At 43.7% G+C, this 20453-nt stretch overlaps 1 protein-coding gene across 4 annotated transcripts in view; it reads left to right on the plus strand.

Moving 5' to 3' along the window:
* The window catches only part of PCYT1B (phosphate cytidylyltransferase 1B, choline), a 100103-nt gene extending 81350 nt beyond the window's left edge, over window positions 1-18753 (plus strand). For all 4 annotated transcript variants that reach the window (XM_045203263.3, XM_024569919.3, XM_045203265.3 and 1 more), the window contains 2 exons: window positions 954-1142; window positions 15036-18753. In XM_045203263.3, the coding sequence (XP_045059198.1) occupies window positions 954-1142; window positions 15036-15248 (402 nt within the window). In that variant the 3' untranslated portion in view covers window positions 15249-18753. The remainder of the gene's footprint in view (window positions 1-953; window positions 1143-15035) is intronic.
* Window positions 18754-20453: the final 1700 nt, after the last annotated feature.

The following is a 20453-nucleotide window of genomic DNA, read 5'->3' on the forward strand; positions in this document are numbered from 1 at the left end:
AACCTTATTACCTATTTAGGAGAAACTGTTTCATGATTTCATGGAGGGGAAGACCCCCTGTCTCATGTTATTTTCATGGTTCTGAGACCACTCTCATCAGGTGACAGGATTAAATGCATATGCTGCTTAATGGCAATGAAACAGACAATGCACACTGAGCTTTTAATAGATGCCAGGCTGTGCCAGAGCACATTCCATGCATTATCTTACCTAATTGTTACAGTAACCCTATAGGGTAGGGATGATAATCCCATTTTACAGATGAGGAAACTGAGGTTTAGAGGTGACACATGACTTGCCTAACATACAATGCCTTCCAGGCACATAGAAACTAGCACTGCTGCATAAAGGCCATAGGAAGAGCAAAGTCCCAGTCAAGAGAAGCTACCAGGATAAAATCTTTCTTCGTCACCAAGAGAATCGGTGCAGTTCAGTTAGCCTAATGGAAACTGTCATTACAGTGAAAATTTGAGTATAACACATGGATTCTAAGTCCGAGCCAATGACCCACTTTTTCAACTGATAGTGGGTTTAATGATGCCCAGTAAAACAGAAGACTCAGGCAGCCTCTGAGTGGCCATTCCATGTACAGTTTATACTTTTTTATAAGTCTCAGCAGAATTGAGGGGGTGTATTTGCCCAATATCTACCCATCATAGTAAGAGTAAATATGTATTTTTGGTTTTTCTCTTAAATAAGTGAATTCAACTAAGATGTTTAGAAGAAAGACTATTAAAGCCACTTGTACTTCACTTTACACGCCCAACAAGACTAAGAACAAAGGACTTTTCTTATAAGAGATGCACCTTCCCATCAGTCCAGCTCCGGGAAATGAAGAGTCAGGGCGTTAAGAACACACACAGGTTGAAGTAAAACATAACCATAGTGTGAATGCTGATCTCTCTCATGCACTCTCCGATAAATGCATTTTTCTTCCTTTAATTTTTGACCAGGAGAAGAAATACCGCTTTCAGAATCAGGTAGACAAGATGAAAGAAAAGGTAAAGACCGTGGAGGAAAGGTCAAAGGAATTTGTGAACCGAGTGGAAGAAAAGAGTCATGATCTAATCCAGAAGTGGGAAGAGAAGTCCAGGGAATTCATTGGCAACTTTCTAGAACTGTTTGGGCCCGACGGAGCATGGGTATGTAATTCTGTCACTTGGCCCCACCATGACGGGTGTTTCCAGTAACCGCTTTTCATGTAACCACTCAGGGGTGTCTCTGACCTCAGTCCAATATGTGGCTTCCACTTTGGGCATCAATCAGCCTGAGTGACTTCAAGTTCATGTCACTTCCTTATTTAGTTTCTGCTCTACCCCTCAATATGCTGCCCAAGAGTACTCAGAGTCAGCTCTGGCATCTCTTTTTGATTTCTTGTTCAGAGCTTGAAGCCATATGGTAATCATTGAATGTTATTACTGCAGAAGTGGGTTCCGTAGCTCATCCCAGGCTCCCAGTTGGAGAGGATGCAAAGCTTGGGGGTAAGGGTGAACTGGGTCAGTGGCATCATGCAACTTGTGTTGTAAGACAAGACTAAGTGGCTCTTGGATCAGCCAGGGGAAGAAACTACAAAAGAAATGTATCTGCCTTGGTAGCTTTTGTTGGAACTCTCCTCTCTCATTGGTTGGAAAAGAGAGAAGAGGTAGGATTTTTCCCTGCATCTGTGCCCCTCGTGCCCTGATTGCCGTTTTCCATGGCATGTACACGTTGGCACAAAAGTCTTTGGGGACTGTGGCCACAATCTGAATCTTAAAACTGAGAGAGAAAATGTCGAAGGTCTGTCTCTTGCCTAAATTCTAAAGAAAATTCTGGAAACCACCTTGTACTCTGTTGGTATATTCCATTGTGCCTGCACTTCCAGAGTAAATAACCAGTATTGTTAGCAGAGTTAATGAGGGTTCTATGAAAGAAATACTTCTACAGCTAACTTTCCCTTTCAAACAAAAAGAAATGATTCCATTTGATTTCCCTGATTTTAAGTAGCCTAGATTTCCTATTATGACATGAGAAGTCTCTAACAAAATCCACTTTGGCTTAATTATTTTATTGATGGGTTGTCACTCCTGCCTCTCTGCTCATTTGAGCTGGTTCATTATAGGATTATCTAAAAGTAAAACACTCAATTAGTAATAGAAAAAGAACAACGTTTGAGAAGTTTGAAGAGATGCTTTGCTTAAAGCCTAGCGGCCTATGAGTAATTGTAGAGGTAGATATTGTAGGCCAGCCACCTCCTATTGACTGAGTCTGCAAGGGGCTGCTTGAACCCTTGTTGACTTCTGGAAAGAGATGGAAAGAATGGAGGAGCCACGGGCTGTATTTCTTTTCATTTTCCCTGGGCATGTTGCAGCGTTCACTCGGATCGGTTCGATGCATGGGACATTATTAAGGTCCTTGCATGTGCACGGTACTAGGCAAGGACATGAAGATAAAATGCAGACCCTGTTTGGTATTCTGTGATCTCTACAACGTAAAGCCTGAGGCTTCCCATTAATCTGGTGCGTAATTGAATAGTTCATTTTCACAACTAATTTTCAGGCTCTGAACAAACAGCTAGTGGTTCTTTAATGAAACAACGTAGGTATTAATTTGCTTATGGGGATTCAGAAATGTGTCTTTGCTGTGAAGCTCTGCTGTTGTAACTCAAGGGGGTGGGTGTTTTCTCCATCTGCAGTGAGCAAAGGCAGGGAAGGAATATAATTCCATGGAAACTTTACGTAGACCCTAGTCATTTCAGGCTCTCAATGAAGGTGAAGTAGTAGCTGGAGTTGTTCTAGGGGATCTGGTGACAGCGAGCTGAGGTGATTTTTAAGAAATGAAACCCAACTTAGAGACTGGAGATTTTTCTCCTTAGAACTCGCTATTAGTGTCAAAACTGTTATTAACATTAATTTACCATATCAGCCAGACTTAGACATTACTTTTTTCTGTTGACATTAAAAGTACAGGAATAGTTACAAGGATGTTCGTCGCCAAGATAAGTAATTTGCTTTTCATGAATATGCTATTATTATAATAATTCTTTATTTGTGGATTTAGGACTGGAATTCATTTTTTAAAATAGAGGATCTACATTATCTGAAAATACAGTACTGGTACAAATAACCCAAACTTGAAAAGGCAGAAAATAGAAGGATTTAAGGTTCAAAATTTGGTACAACAGGATTGTTGCATGTAGCTTATAGTGGGTATTCCATAAATGTTTCTGGATTGAATGAATGGATGTGTAATGGAGACCTATTCATAGAACCTCCCAACATCTGCAAAGGATATGGTGAGGCCCCAATCTTCCATCAGTCTATATTGATCTATATATATACAGTAATATATACAAATAGATACGGTGCTAGATACAAAGCTTGGTTCCAACTTGGTGTTTGCTGGATCAAATTTAGCAGACAGACTTGGTTGGCTTGGCCCTCAACAATGTTTTAACATTTCTTTGAGGGAGGGCACGAACTCTCTTAACTGCCGTGTCCATACCACGCCCCACTGTTCCTCCCTGCTACCTCCTCTAAACTGACTCTCATGTATGCTGCCCACCTGTCTTTAGGGAATATTTGTGTTTATTCCTCATGGTGTAGAGTCTTTAGGTCTTCCCAGGTGACCTCATATTTGATAGCAAAACCATGATATAAAATGCAAACCCTCACACTCTATCCGAGTGGAGTGGTGGTGGTGGTGGGCATGATGATGGGCATGATGATGCTGTTACCGTCTAGAGCAGCGGTGTCCAACCCACAGCCTGTGGGCCGCATGCAGTCAGGATGGCTATGAATGTGGCCCAACACAAAATCATAAATTTACTTAAAACATTATGAGGGTTTTTTCCCTGTGTGATTACATGTCACAATGTATTTAATGTGTGACCCAAGACAACTCTTCTTTTTCCAGTGTGGCCCACAGATGCCAAAAGGTTGGACACCCCTGATCAAGGTTGTATAGCAGGTTAAACTCTTTTTCCAAAGTCCTTTATATCCACTCTACCCATTTGTAACCACACAAGAAGGTAGTATTACATCTGTGTTACAGATAAAGGAACAAGGCCTAGAAAAATTGTGAAGCTTTCCTATGGTCTCACAGGAGTTTGGATCTGTTAGGATGGAGTTCAGGGCCAAGCCCCTTTCTCCCAGCCAGCACTGTATCCTTCATGATAGGAATGTCCACAGGATGCAGTCACTTTGCTTCACTTCAGGGTGTGGCTTCGTGGAGAAACCGAGGTCTCCCAAAAACCTAAGGTTTTGTGACAAAGCCAGTTGCCAAAATGGCACTTTAGGCCAGGTCATCTAGATTCAGGAGAGGCACTATTAGCCTTCTTCCTAAGCAAGCCAAGATCATGGTGTCCATGGCTAGATTTGTTATCTATTGGTGTGTAATAAATTACCTCCAAAACTTAGTGGTGTAAAAACAACAAACATTTCTTTTTTTTGTATATTTTATTGATTATGCTATTACAGTTTTCCCAGTTTCTCCCCCTTTACCCCCACTCCGCCTGGCACTCCCCAGCCCTCCAGCATTCCCCCCCTTAGTTCATGTCTGTGGGTTGTATATATAAGTTCTTTGAGTCCTCTGTTTCCGTTACCATTTTTGATCTCTCCCCATCTATTTTATGCCTCCTAATTATTCTTCTTCCCTGTACCTTTCCCCCCTATTCCTCCCTTCCCCCTCCCCACTGAAATGCCTCCATGTGATGTCCATTTCTCTGATTCTGTTCCTGTTCTTGTTGTTTGCTTAGTTTTTGTTTTGATTGTTTGTCTTTCCTTTTAGGTTCATATGTTGATAGTTGTGAGTTTGTTGTCATTTTACTGTTCATATTTTTGATCTTTTTCTTAGATAAGTCCCTTTAACATTTCATATAATACTGGCTCAGTGATGAGGAACTCCTTTAACTTGACCTTATCTGGGAAGCACTTTATCTGCCCTTTTCATTCTAAATGAAAGCTTTGCTGGATACAGTAATCTTGGATGTAGGTCCTTGCCTTTCATGACTTGGAATACTTTCGAGCCCCTTCTTGCCTGCAAGGTTTCTTTTGAGAAATCAGCTGATAGTCTTATGGGCACTCCTTAGTAGGTAACTCTCTCCTTTCCTCTTGCTGCTTTTAAGATTCTCTTTTTGTCTTTAACCTTGGGTAACGTAATGATGATGTGCCTTGGTGTGTTCCTCTTTGGGTCCAACTTCGACTGTCTGGGCTTCCTGGACTTCCTGGAAGTCTATTTCCTCCATTTCTTATCTCACAAATTCTATGAAGGACAAGAATCAGGAAGCAGCTTAGCTAGGTAGTTATGATTTAGGGTCTCTCATGAAGTTGCAGTCAAGATGTTAGCTGGAGCTGCAGCCATCAAGGACTGGAGCATCCTCTTCCACACTCACTCACATGACTGTTGACTGGATACCTCAGTTCCTTACCACATGGGCCTTTGCACGAGACTGCCCAAGGGTCCTCAAGACATGACAGTTTCCTTCTCCCAGAGTGAGTGACAGGAAGAGTGACCCAAACAAAAGCTATAGTCTTAAAAAAATTTTTTTTTAGAAATGTTTCAATTACAGTTGACATACAATATTACATTAGCTCCAGGTGTAAAACAGTGATGAGACATTTATATGCCTTATGAAGGGATCAGCCCAAATAAGTCTAGTACCCACTTGACACCAAACAGTTCTGCAGTATTATTAACTATATTCCACGTGCTCTAACTCTGCATCCCTGTGACTATTTTTATAACTGGCAGTTTGTACTTCCTAATGCCTTCACCTTTTTTGCCTATCCCTCATCTGGCAGCCATCAGTTTGTTCTCTGAATCCATGAGTTTGTTTCTGTTTTGTGTGCTGGCTGGGTTGGGGGCGGGCTCAACAAATGAGACATCTATGCTGCCCCCTGCCCCTCCAGTCCTCACCTGAAGCTAGTCAATTCAGTTCCTCCCTTATGTCCCTGTCACCTTTGAGCTGCTGCCCCTGCACTAGAGCCCAAAGCAAGTGAATTTGTGAGCAAGTGAGTCTGTGTGCAGGCCCGTCAAGAGGATGCCTCAGTCTGCAGTAGCCCTCCCTCTCACTTGGACACAATCTCCACTGTCTTTCACAGCTAGACGTTATGGGGACTCCTCTTCCCAGCACTGGCACCCTGAGCTGGGGAGCCCTTGCTCCTCAGAGGGGACCTCTGTAGCTGGGATATCCCTCCTCCCTCCTAATTCTTAGTCACCGCACTGTGGGTGTGGGACCTGCCCATTCCGCATCTCCACCCCTCCTACCAGTCTGGGTGTGATTCCCTAGTTGTAGGACTCCTGTTCAGCTAGTCTTCAGGTGGTTCTCAAAAGATGTTATTCTATAATATAGTTGTAATTGTGATGTGGTCATGGGAGGAGGTGAGCACGTGTTTACCTACTCTGCCATCGTGACTGCAAGTCCAAAAAGCTATAGTCTTTTATGACTTAATAACAGAGGTGAGAAACATCGTTTCTGACATACGCTATTGGTCACAGAAACTAATTCTGGTATATTTGGGGAGAACAATACACACTGTTGTGAATACCAGGAGGTGGGAGGGCTATCTTGGCAGCTGGCTAGCACAATTGCTTTTGAGAATTTGAAGCAAGCAATCTACTTCTCAATCACTATAATAGATTATCTGTTCCCATTTATTTAGTCTGATTGGTGGATGATCAGCGCAACATATTTTTCAATCTCATCAGCTGCCACTGTACTTATTTATTAGCTACAATCACGCACTGCATAAAGAAGTTTCAGTCAATGATGGACCACATATATGGTGGTGGTCTCTTAAGATGATCATGCAGCTGAAACATTGCTATCACCTAGTGACGTCATAGCCTTTGTAGCACAATGCATTACCTGTGAGTTTGTGGTGATGCTACTATAAACACACCTACTGTGCTTTCAGTTCTATGAAAGTAGAGCCCATATAATTACTCACAGTATATAATACTTGATAATGGTAATAGATGACTATGTTACTGGTTTATGTATTTGCTATATTATACTTTTGTCAGTACTTTATAGTCATTCTGCTTACAAAGTTTGCTGTAAAAGAGTATGCTATGTTACACTAGCAGCGGCCTCATGCATCTCGTGTTGATTGGGTCCCTTGATTACATCATTTTCCCTTGTACTTGATTTAATCTGGTGTTTTGTTGTAACATGCTGTACAGGCCCGTAGCCTAGGAACAATAGGCTATACCACAGAGCCTAGGTGTAGTAGGCTACATCATCTAGGTGTGTGTAATTGTACTCTATGATGTTCACATAACAACAAAATTGTCTAATGACATTTCTCAGAATGTGTACTTGTTGCTAAGTGATACATGACTGTTGGTGCTTGATTCTTGTGAACAGTCTTGACTCATACTCAAAAGATAGCCTATAACTCAGGCAGAACTACAAAGGGAAGCCTTCCCAACAGAGATTTGGCATTACCTCTCTTTGGACGGGGGTGTCTCTTTGAAATACACTTTGCGTCAAGGAAGGGGCTTTAAAGAAGCTAAATTTTGAAGGTTGGTTGCTATATTGGAGGCAACACTGTTCGCTTTCAAGGTATCAAGTGTCAAGGAGCCAGGATTGAGGAAGGCTACATCAGCTTTCAGGGTTAGGTCTTTGGGGTAGGGTCTTCCTAGGGAAAGTTTGTTGTTTTTGTTTGAAGTGTCTGAATTTCCAGAGCAGACACATTCTCTTTATAAACGTTAGCACCCCAACCACATACGCTGTTTTTAAAAAACATTATGTATCATTTTGAATGATCTGCCACAATACCCCTTCATTGACTGAACCCAGAGAATCATTTTCTATTTGAAATGAAAGTGGGTCTATTCTATTTTACCATGTGAACACAGATCCTTTCCTTGGAGCACCAGGAGGGAATGACCTTAAGTCAGGCGCAAGTTTCTAGTTCATTCCTGGACCACAAACACCCTCTGACCCAGTCCAGTCACTCTGGCAGATCCCTATGCCAACCAAACAGGCCTTTGCCATCTGATGTATAAGATTATCTTTTTTTTTTCTTTTAAAGACTTTGATGGTGTGTTTGTTTTTTGGAAAGAACAAATCTACGTAATGTGAGGTCTACTGGTGGTTGCCAGATGCTGGGGGTGGAGAGGGGTAAGTAAAGTGAGTGAACAGAATCAAAAGGTACAAACTTCCAGTTCAAAAATAATAAGCCTTGGGGATACAATGTACAGCATGGTGACTGTACTGAATACTGTATTACATATTTGAAAGTTGCTGGAAAAAAGTGGATGTTAAAAGTTCTCATCGTACAAAATTCTGTAACTATGTATGCTGACAGGTGTTAACTAGCCTCACTGTGGTGATCATTTCACAATAATATACAAATATTGAATCATGTCATACACCTGAAAGTAATATATGTCAGTTATGCCTCGGCTAAAAAATAAATGTGAGCATAGACTTTTTCCTCTATTGTTTACTCCTGTCGCCTCAAGGTTTCGATTAATGCCTGCATCATGCATAGTGTGCTGTCAGTAAATATTTGTGGGAACAATGAATCTTTGGTCGATTTTCAGACTCTTCATGGCAGGAAAATCCTCCATAATTTGTAGTAAACAAAATGTGTATTTTCAACTTCTATCATGAAAATACTCTACATCATGCTAGCAAAAAAAAAATCCCATTTCATGTATGTATATAAACACACATATATAATGGGATGTTATTTCTACTTCTATTTTGTTTGTCCATTCATCCATGGATGGACATTTGGATTGTTCCTACCTTTTGGCTATTGTGCATAGTGCTGATATAAACGTGGATGTACAAATATCTGTTAAGTATGTTTACACAATGGAATTCTACGCAGCAGAGAGAAAGAAGGAGCTTATACCCTTTGCAACAGCATGGGTGGACCTGGAGAGCATTATGCTAAGTGAAATAAGCCAGATGGTGAGGGACAAATACCATATGATCTCACCTTTAACTGGAAGTACCTACTTTCAGTTCTTTAGGGTATATACTCAAAAGTGGGATTGCTAAATCATATGGTAATTCTAGTTGTTGTTGTGTTTTTGTTTTTGTTTTTCAAGTACCATACTGTTTTCCGTAGTGGTTGCACCATTTTACATTCTCACCGTAATGCATGAGGGTTCTAACCTCTCTATCTTATCTAGTACTAGGTGGGTTTTTTGGTATTTTTATAATAGCCATCCCGATGGTACTGCTCATTTTAAAGAATGTTTTCATTTTGAGAAAATAAATATAAAATTCGGTTTGTGGATTTGAATTAGGTTTCCCACTTGAGCCTTTTTGACAATGGTTTCAAAATTTTGCCTTCCAACGAATGCACAAGTAAGACGTGAATAAACATGGAAAGCTTCTTATTATGAAAGTGGCTAATTACAGAGAGTTAGTCATTGAGAGAAGGGGCTCATTTCCTGGCTGGGGAGCCTTGGGTAAGTTCCTTTGCCTCTCAGCACCTGCTAGGGTTACTGGGAGGATGCAACTGTTTTATATTTAAAACCCTTTACAGTGTCTGGCAGGCATGTGTCATTAGTTGTTTATTGATTTGGCCACAACTGAAACTCTCCGCTTGAGTTCCATTGTTTACCAGAGGTCCAAACCAGATGTAACTAAGATATTTTTCATTTCTTTTTTTGGAGGATATGGTGGAAGGTATCTGAAATACTGAAACCTTTAAAGACATTTGTCATGCCATTTACTGCCTCAGTAGATGTTAAGATCTTCTTAAAAGGAAAAGTTCTGTAGGAGGGGGAAAAATACTTTCATATGGACAGGACTCTAAATAGGACTATTTTCTTGGGAGAAAACTTTATAAATGGAAACCTCTTGATACAGTAGAAGTCTGAACTTAAATACCTTTTCTCTTTGAAAATGCCATGCCAGGGTCTTCATTGTTTGTTATATTTTAAAGTGCTTTTCTTCCCAGGAAGCTCATTACAAATTGTCTCCAGACCTAATTCACTTCAGCTACTTTGTAGGGGAACTGCCCTTCACAGTGCACCAGTAACAGATCAGAGAGCCTGCAAATTGAGACCCACAGTTACTGTGCACAGATACCGCATTTTATGAAGTGTGACACCATTGTTTATCATTAAAGGTTCAAATGATTTCATCCCCTCAGGCAGAATGTTCTCAGTTATGAGCTTGAGTCAAATACAGTAGACAAGTTGTAGATTCCTTAGAAAGTGGGCTTCTAATGGAAATGCTGACAATCCATTAAAAGCAGGAGGGCTAATGGGTGCTACTAAAATTATACTTAAAGATTACAGTAATAAAAATACATATTTTAAAGTGCATGCTAGAAGTTCAAGGATTTTTTTATGTTACTGTTAATAATACGCCACCCTATCCTTTCAGTATTTGATTGTGTGTCATAAATGGGCTTAAGCTATAGCATTTGTTTCGTTTGATTATGAGAGGGGTTGGGCATTTTGGCAGCATTATCGATACCTTTAATGGAAGGTGAATAATTGGTGTACTTGTAGAATTGTGGAATTTTTAAATCTGGAAAGAATCTTAGTGATCAGTAAGTCATCACTATTATATGTGCTAGAGGGGACTCGAGAGTCTAAGGAGTAATGGGCTAGCGAGAGCTTATAAAGGGAAAATGAGTGCTGGCGGGACGGATGGTGTGCCTGAGGCCTCAGTGTTTTCTCACTTACGTCACTGTAGCAGTGGCCTTCAGCCTCACCTTGCTTCAGTCTTCTCTCTTTCTCCCTATCATTACTGCTTTTTTATGATGATAAAAGTAATATATGTTCACTACAGAACTGTTAGAAAATAGAGAAAAAGAGACTAAACGTCGCCTGCAGGCTCAGCACCTCAGAGTTATCACTGTTAATATTTTGGTGGTATTACCCTAATCTCTTTCCCATCTACATGTACAGGGTGGGGCAAAAGTAGGCTTACAGTTGTGAGTACATGAAATATAGTTTATTCTTGAATTACTTATTAATTATTGTAGTATTTTTAAATCCAAAAGCCTGGCCATAACACCTGTGTGAACAACTGTAAACCTACTTTTGCCCCACCCCTGTATATAATACCCTTTACAAAGTTGGGATCGTGCAGAACATACTGTTTGAAAGCCATTTTTATTACTTTGTAATAGCTGGTGAACATATTCACACATTATTAAGTATTCTTTAAGGACTTGATTTTCATCAGCTGCTTAGTGCATCCTCTAAGTTGTGCAAGATCTCTCGCCTATTCAGGGAGTTTTCAGATTTGTGTGTTACGACACTGCACTGAATATCCAGGTACAGAATAAATATTTACCTCCATCTCTGATTATCTCCCCAGGAAGAAAGTTTTTGCACCTATTCCCAAATTACCCCTCAGGGAAACACTATTTTACCCTTGCACTAGCAGGAACACAAGTGTGATCTTTTCTCTGAACTGTCACCAACCCTGGCCATTGTAAATTTTTAAAACTCTTGGGGAACAGTGACATCAACAAGACGGTGACATAGGTCGTTATTGACATTGCTCCCCCTCACAAGAAGTGACAACTAGTCACGGACGAGACACCACTGGGAGAATCCGAGAACACATGGGTGAGGCTGAAGCACCCTCTGCACCACCAAGCCCAAGACTGACCACATTAGAGAGGTTACAGGAGCTGTCACCCACCCCCAGGCTGGCAAAGCACCACGCCAGGGGGTCTCCCCTGAGCCTGTGGTTCCTTTAGTGGGAGAAAGGAGCCGGGGGCGGACATCCAGCTCCCCTATCATTGTAGGTCACTTCTTGGGAGCCCCCAATCCATCTCTCCCCACAGGGGAGTCTACAGGGCTTGGCCGGCAAACCTGCTGGTTTGGACTAGTGCTTGGGTGCTGCAGGTCTGCCAAGATCAGAGTGCTGATTGTTTCAAGCCCCTTCTCTGTCACTGTCTTCAAGATCTCCAAAGATAAAAATGAAATGGGAAAAAATTTAAATTACAACCCTGAATCTTCCCCTCCATCTCCCTCGACACCCCCTGCCAAAAAAAACCCAAAAGAAGGTAGCATAAAACTGACTGGTAATGGTAAATACATAGTCAAATTTAGATTCTGTAATGTGGTAATGCTGATAATGTAATTCACTTACAACTCTAATTTAAAAGCTGGAAAACGTAATAAAAATAACCAGAACTACAATAATCTGTTATTGTTTACACAATAAAAGCATATGTTAACTGTAACATCAATAGCCTGAAATGTGAGGGGGAGCAGAAGTGAAAGCATGAAGTTTAGGGATGTCATTGAAGTTATCAGTTTAAAATAGGGTGTTATAATGTTAAGCTATTCAATGTAAGCCTGCTGATAACCACGAGGGAAAAACCTGTAGTAATTACACAAAAGAACATCAAAACACAGAACTGTATACCTTACACTTACAAAGTGCCATATGTCAACTATATCTGGAAAAAATTTTTAAGTTGGGAAGGTTAAAATATCTTTAACAATCTGATATATAAAAAAATCTCACTTCAGTCATTTTGCATTTGTTTGTTTACTAATCATGCCAAACAACTTTTATGGTTCATTTTTAAGTCTTGTGAATTGCCTGTATATGCCATATGCTCCTTTTTCTATGAAGTCTTTTTACCTTTTATTTTTAAGCTTTCTTTATATACTAAGATCCACAATTTGTTGTTAAATGTTCCAAAATTTTTCCATGTTTTTCTTTTTCTTTTTAGTTATTTTATGGTGGCTTTTTTCAAGTTCAGAAATTTTTATTTTTTAATTTTTTTGTTATTTTTTATCCTCACCCAACGACATGCTTATTGATTTTAGAGAGAGGGGAAGGGAGGGGGAGAGAGGGAAAGCAGCACTGATGTGAGAGGGAAACACGGATCCGTTGCCTCTTGCACATGCCCAGACCGGGACTGAACCCACGACCTTTCCGTTTACGGGATGATGCTCCAACCGACTGAGTCATCCTGGCCAGTGCAAGGCTCTGAAATTTCTGTATAGCCAAACATTAATTTTTTTCTTACATGGTTTCTTTCCTTGCTTTTATGCTCACACCCGAAGATATTTCTAGAACACCAATCTGACTGTACCCCTCTCTTGACTAAAATCTTCCAGGGGCTTCTGGGGAAAAAAAAAAATCCAACCTCCACCTGGGGTTCCAGTCCCAGGCTACTGTCACCCAACAGGCACTTGTACTCAGTATTTTCTGCTTAGCTCCCCGCACCAGCACACGGCTCCCTCTCCACCTAACCCTCTCTTCCGGCGCACGACCAAAGCCCCAGCTCAGACTTGACCACGTCCTGTACAGCACCTGCTCCCAAGAGGGTTTAGTAGCGGGTTGTAAAATGGATAACTCAAACAATAACAAAGTCCAAAATAACTAATAGGAGAATTGATTTTGAGGGTCAGTTTAGGATCAAAAGATTAGACAGAGCTACTGAGTCTTGGTGATGAGCGAAAGGAAGAAATGAGGGAAGAGAGCATGGCAGGGTGCTCAGAAGTGGATGAAACAGAGCTAGGGGAGTGGGTGTGCCACAGGCAAAGAGCAGAAGGTTAGATTTGCTGGCAGCTCTGGGAGGCCTGACACGCAGGGGCTCAGGGCTATGACTGGGCTTCCCAGAAGGGCTGTGTCAGGGAAGAGCTCGGTCTGCAAAGCACCAGGCAAGTCACCTGAGGTCCCAGATTGGAAAATCCATTTTACCACCCAAACCTCCTGCACAAACCCTCCCAGTCCCCTGCACCAGCAAATGGCATCGCCAGCTTTCCAGTTTCACAGGCTAGGAACTGGAATCACTTGATTCCTCTTCCTCCCACACCCACATCCCATCTGCCAGCAAGTCCCCTTGGCTCTGCCTTCAATGTGTGGCCAGACCATGTTACTGCACGATTCTATTTACATGATATTTCAAAACCATAGAACAGAAACCGGGTCTGTTGCCAGAGGCTGAGGGAGGGGGTGCCTAGAAACAGTCCCGAGGGAATTGGGCACTGGTGGAACATTCCTGTAATTTCTTTGTGGTGATAATCACACAGCTGTAGGCATTTATCAAAACTCACAGAACTGTATGCTAAAAAGTTTGATTTCAAGTAAATGATATAGTAACAAAACTGGGAAGAGAACATACCTGGACTCCCAGCATTTCTCAGCATCCTCATGGCCGTCACCCTGGTGCAAGGTGCCACCACCACAGACCTGGATTCTTGTTGCAGAGGGCTCCCAGCAGCTCCCCCTGCCCTCGCTCCCTCCACTGTAGTCTGCTCCCAGCACAGCAGCCAGACTGGTCCTTCAAACCAAAAGTCAGCTTGTTACTCTTTTGCTCAGAACTACAGAGGTTTTTCTTCTCCTCAGAGTAAAGGCCAAAATTCTTACATGGCCACCAAGACCCTACATGACACAGTTCTCCGTGACTTTTCTGGTGACCTGCCTCTAAGCCCGTCCCCCCATTACCCTCCTCACCCAGGTGTCTTCACTCCAGCCCCCATAGCCTCCTTGTTCATCCTTGCACAGGAACTGTATGCTTTCCTCTTGGGTTTCTCTGTCTGGAATGTGCCGCCTCCTAATCACCCTTCACGTGGCCTCCTCCCTCATCTCTTCCAGGTCTTTGCTCTAGTGCCTTCTCAGTGTGGCCTCCCCTGAGCCCCCCGTTTACAGTCTCAGCCCACGCGTCCCCAGGCTCACATCCCTCTCATTGTTTTCCTTGATATCTTGTCATTTTAGTTTTCTCACAGACTGTGACACTACATATGTTGTGGATTTGATTTATGACATTCCTCCTTTTAGTCTTCTGGTACCTAGAACACTGCTATTTACCCAGCAAATACTAGACTCTCGCTTAGATTTTGTAAATGGAAGAGAAGGCGGCATGAAGGAAAGCATGCCGGGCACCAGCAGTGATGTACCCTGGTGTGTCAGCAGCTCCTTTTGCTTCAATTTCACACAGCTCCTCCCCAGAGAGTGTCTTGGCCCATGTGGGCTACAGTACAAGTCTGTGTGGGAACGCAGGCATTTGGGGTGGTGGCTCCCCTTCCCACCTTTCCTTTCTGTTTTGCTGCCATCTCAGATGCCTTGACTAACAGATGCCTTCTCTCCAATTTCTCTCCAGAAGCAGATGTTCCAGGAGAGGAGTAGCCGGATGCTGCAGGCCCTGTCTCCAAAGCAAAGCCCTGTGAGCAGCCCTACCAGGAGCCGGTCCCCTTCACGCTCCCCGTCGCCCACCTTCTCATGGCTCCCAATCAAAAGCTCACCCCCCTCCTCACCCAAAGCTGCCTCAGCCTCCATCAGCAGCCTGAGTGAGGGGGATGAAGATGAAAAGTAAAGGTTGCTGGCAGACTACAAGAGCCATACCATGCAGGCCAGGGAGGAGGGCGGGGACACCGGGGGTGCCTGGGCAGTGTTTGAAGGGTAATAGTTACAGGAGCTGCAGCTCTGCGGGGAGACCCTGAGCTCCACTAAGGGAAGGCCTTGGGACCAGCTCTCCCTCATTCTCCACTCAGCCCAGCACCTGGGCTCTGCAGGGAGGTTTCCAAACTATACAAACCTTCTTAGCATCACTTGGAATGACTCCACTTTAAACTAAGGAAAGATGCAGAGCACCTCCAGGAGTCTTGCACCAAGTGGGGTGCTTTCTGCTTTGGTCCTTACACCTACCCCCACCAAGTGCACCACCTGTGGAAGCGGCTGTTCCCTCAACCTGCTACTTCCAGCTCCTGAGGGCCCTGCACGTTGCCTCCTGCCACCCAAGCTCTGCCAGAATAAACATGTCCCCAGCAGAAACAGTTGAGGCAAAGGCAAATGCCAGCCTACTCACTTTAGCCACTGAGACCTGACATTGCAATGTATCACTTCTCTCCAGTTCCAGAACTGTGGCGCATAAACAAAGGCTTGCTTTAGGCCAGATATATAAAATGTCATCTGCTGTGGTCCTTAATTTCTTATTCAAAGGACACTTTTGTCAAGGAGAGCACCATGAAAGTCCTAATGTACTCCAGGTTGTCCCTTTTCATCAACTGAACTTGTTTTCCCAAACTACCTTAATCTGTGGGAAACTCAACAAAGAGAAACATCCTATATAACAAAGGAAGGAGGAGCTGCTTTGCTTTGGCTCCACGTTTAGCAGATGGTAAATATCTCCTGAAGCTTCTCCTTACAGGATGCTATTATGGAATGGCTTTCCCCATTTCTGACCAGTTAACAGTTTCATAGACCTCAAGTAACAGTTTGATGTACCAGACTACGTAGTATACCCATAGGGGGCGCTACTTGCACGTATCTGTTCTATAACATGCCATCCAGGGTGCAGACCATATGCAACCTGAAAATATAGTTGGTGGCATTTTGCAATATACTCCTTTCCTGTTCTCCCTCTGATAACCCTGCTGAAGTCCTTGGTGTTAAGGACTATCTGGTTCCATTGTGACTTCGGCACTTTTTTGAAACAGCTCATGCTGGATTCCTGTACCAACTGGCTTGGACCAACAAGGAAATGAGTTGTGTTTTTCTCAGGGCCTCCTCCCTATTTTTGAGTGGAGGGAGGCCCTGAAGGGTTTCAGAGAGCACTGTGGGAGCCTCGGTTCTGAGCTCAGCATTTGAACGGACTAGGGAGGACTGTAGTTATCCCTGGCCCTAGGCTTGCCAAACAGGATGCAGACCCTAAGCATTCCTGCTGAGTTGTTTGAAGTTACCAGCCCCTTATCGCAGGAAGGAAGTGAGCAGGTAGACTCAAGGGGTAAAACCACACTCTTGGATAGAAGAGGGACCGCCCAGCTGTCCCAGTAAAGCCTGAGACAAGAGGCCTCAACCAGCTTGTAGACCTCAACTTGTAGGCAGAGCCCAGCATCTCTTGTGACAGAAACACCCCTTTTCAGAGGCCTTGGGAACCGGCCTTCTGGGTGACAAGTGGGGCAAGCAGTGAAGGAAGGTAGCGTGTCTTTCCGCCTCATGTTCGGGTTGAACTACCTCCTTGTCCACCTGGAGATGAATGGTGTTTATTGGGAAGTGAAATCATGAGGTTAAGCTGGCTCAGAATGCCCTTGTTCTTGGCACCTCCTCCAGAATTCTGTCAGCACTTGTGTGGGACAGAGAGCTGGCAGGAACACGGCACATGACAAGAAAATTTCTTTTTGCAGTCAAGGCCTAGAGCATTGCTGTGCAGACAGAACAAGGCCCACTTGGTGGTGGTTCTCTTTGATCATGCACTCAGGGGAAAGTGCCTGCCACTTCAGTTGGGCATGAGACCAGCTGGGCAAAGCAAGGTGGTGGGAATGGGAAGAGAAAAGAGGTGCCTGGAGAGAGGCCTGGGGCAGACAGATCCACTTTTACCTGAATCCTGCTCTGGAGCAAATAGTGTGGGGTGGATATATCAGACTGACTATTAAGTTTGCAGGCCTTATACCCTGTACTGACAGGTGCCACTTAGTAAGATTCAGGGCCATCATAGCTGCCAATTATGGGAAATGGTCAATGCCTGGGATATTCCAGAGATGGGCCAAAACAACCCACAAGTGAGTTCTAAATCTTACCTTATGTCCCCCACCTGACCTCTAACAATACCTCCTAAGACTACAAGACTACTGAGAAGGAATGGGGGTGGATTCTGCCACCCAACATTTCATGCTTTCTGGCCATCAATTTCTCTCAGCCACCCCTCTTCCCAGGAGGAGGTGGGGTTGCTTTGTTTGGGCTGGCTGGTCAACAGTAATGGCCCAGACTGAATAAAGGCTGCAATGGGAGATGTGCAGGCTTGGGGACGTCAGCAGGAATGACAACAAAGGAAGGATTCTTTTGCTCCAGGCAGGGAGCGAAGCTTAGGACTGAGGACCAGAGCATACCACTTAGGGTTCTGGAAGGGGGCAGGTTAAATGACGGTGGGCAACAATGGGGCTGAAAGAAGGTGGGGGAGTAGTTACTCTCAAGTGTCACACCCCCTAACAGGCGAAGAAGGCAGGCTTCCTTTCACAGACACCCGAAGTCAGTGGGTACCCATGTGGGATGTGGGTCCCCTGCGCCCCCCCAGGGCTTCCTGATTTCAGCACTTCTCCATGAGCTGCCACACCCTCCTGCTGGGAACCCTGAAATCAAATGTTCACCCTTCCACCAGCTGATAACATGGGGCAGTTGTAATGTCATGGTCACATTGAATGGCCCGTTTGTGGAAAGCCAGCTCCCATGTGCCAGGACCTTACAAAGGGAACCAACCTCGAGAAGAGTGACCCCAAGACTGAAGTCTACCTTCTGACCTGCTCTGAGGGAAGAGACACAGCTGTGGGACTGCAGTCCTGCTCCATGCCCTAGGCAGTGGTTACTGTGAGTCCATCCTTGGAGGGAGGGACAGGAAGAGTGCAGATTTGTTTTCTCCATCTTCCCGCCTCATTTGAACACCCACCTGCATCCAGGGCAGGATGCAAGATGGCGGCACAGACTCAGCTGAGTCCGATGAGCCCAAACACAGCAGAGCCATTCCTGTGCCTTAGGCACCTGTTTGGCACTGGTCTTGGCCATCATTTTTTTTTTTAAGAAAATAAGCTTATGATGCATTTGCAATTTCTTTTGTCTAGACTTGAGATTTTTGTTGTCACAGCAGTGTGTTCTGGGACAAAGCCATACGAAGAGCATATATACTGTACCTATGAGACAAGGTGACAATGATTCACCTAAGTTAAAGTACGACCTTAAGCCCAAGCGTTTGCTCTGGTGCTGAATAATGAGAACTACTGGAATCAGCCCTCTATCCCACCCCGACCCTCACGCTCCAAACCCACCCCTGCTCCCAAATGGAACACAGCATTTCCAACTGTTTGTAAATAAAGAGATGCAGAATTGCACTTTTGCTTGTGTTTCTCAAAAGTGTGCAAAAATACAGATGGTAGCAGCTGTCCCCAGCTCTGACCAGCTGTGTCCCCAGCACAAGAATGGGACTCTGCGCTGTGCAGCACAGGGCAGCGTCTTGCCAAAGGGCTGACATCTGACTTAAAAGCTAGCCAGGGACAGACCCTCCTGGAGGGGAGGTTACCTGGGGAGTCCAGTCAGGAGCCTGGGTTGTTGGGGCCCCAGCCAACTTGGTTTGTGACCTTGTCCAAACCACTTCTCTAACCTCAGTGTCTGCTTTTGTAGAATGAGGGATTGGAGGGAATGATTTCTGAGGTCTCCTTTGCCTGGAAAGGCCTCTAAATTTACAAGGCAGCCTGCATTGTCCCTAAGCTTCTCCAGCTATGATGCTGTCACTGAGTGACCATGAGAAAGTGCTTACCTCTCACTAAGTGGGAAGCTGGAGAAGAGGTCACCTTCCAGGTCCCTGGAGCCTTCACAACTGTGAACTGGGTCGGTGGCTGATTCCACTCCTCAGACGCTAGGGGCTGCACAGGACCTCAGGCTCCACCCACCCTCCTTAGACCTGACAGAATGCTTTTCACCTGTACTGAAACGTGCGGCAGTGGCCATTTTGACCTCTTCCATCTTTGGGGAAAAGCTCCTGTGATAAGCTGGAGGCTGATGGGGATGGAGGTGCTCAATCAGGATCCCAAGTGTCCACAATTAAGGCAGACACCCCCCCACACAAACACATACCCTGCTCACGTTCTGACAATGCGCTCATGCCCTCCACTAGCCAAATTTAGGAGCTGTTAACGCCATCTGGTGATGTTTAGCTCTTTGAAATAACAACAGTTCTAACGTTAACCCTGACTCTAGAAGAAATAAAACCAGGCCTGTAGTCAGTAAAGGAATTCATTTAAAAACACAACACCTGTTATTCATAGCCCATATGACTTGCCTTTGCCACACACATCAAACACATTCTTGACAGGCTGTACTTAGAGTAACAGTTACAGGTTTTATCTTGACTTCCATGATACCTCAGAAATGTTTTCAAGGGCAAAACAATCAGTTGTAAGGCATAACCAAACTCATGTTTAATAACTCTGACATTTACCCCAAAGAGAAATAGCCTTTGTTAATAAATATAATACCTGAGATAAAAAGGTACATTATCAAAACTGTTTACACACACACACCCAGAGTCCTCTTGTATGGGAGTCTGCATTGGCTATTGAAGTTGAATGTTTAGGCCAGTCCTCTACGTATTCAGCAAGAGCCATTAGATTAAAAAAAGACTCCCTCACAGATGGTTTTCAAACAGAACGTGACAGTTCATAAGCACCAAAGTATATCCTGTGATCAAATTCTTTAAGAAAGCATTGAGTAAAACCCAATAAATAACCAGTAAAATTTGAAAATATCATTAAAGACATAAATATCTGTAGGTGCTAATTGATCTTTATTTTAGGCCCTCTTGAACTACCATAATTCATATTCTAGAAAACCCACTATATTAGCTGACTCTCAGCTGCAGTTGACCAAATGTGAGAAATGTGAGGAAAATGTTCAAAGTAGGGTGGCTTGTATTGTCTCCTATAAGCAACTTTTATTCTCCTTACCTTTATTATCTGTCTGGGGAGGGTGGGGAAGGGGGATTGATTTGCACAGTTACTTTATTTAAAAAAGCAAGAGTTTAGACGTTACTAAA

Source organism: Desmodus rotundus, chromosome X (genome assembly GCF_022682495.2).
Source record: "Desmodus rotundus isolate HL8 chromosome X, HLdesRot8A.1, whole genome shotgun sequence".
NCBI lineage: Eukaryota > Metazoa > Chordata > Mammalia > Chiroptera > Phyllostomidae > Desmodus > Desmodus rotundus.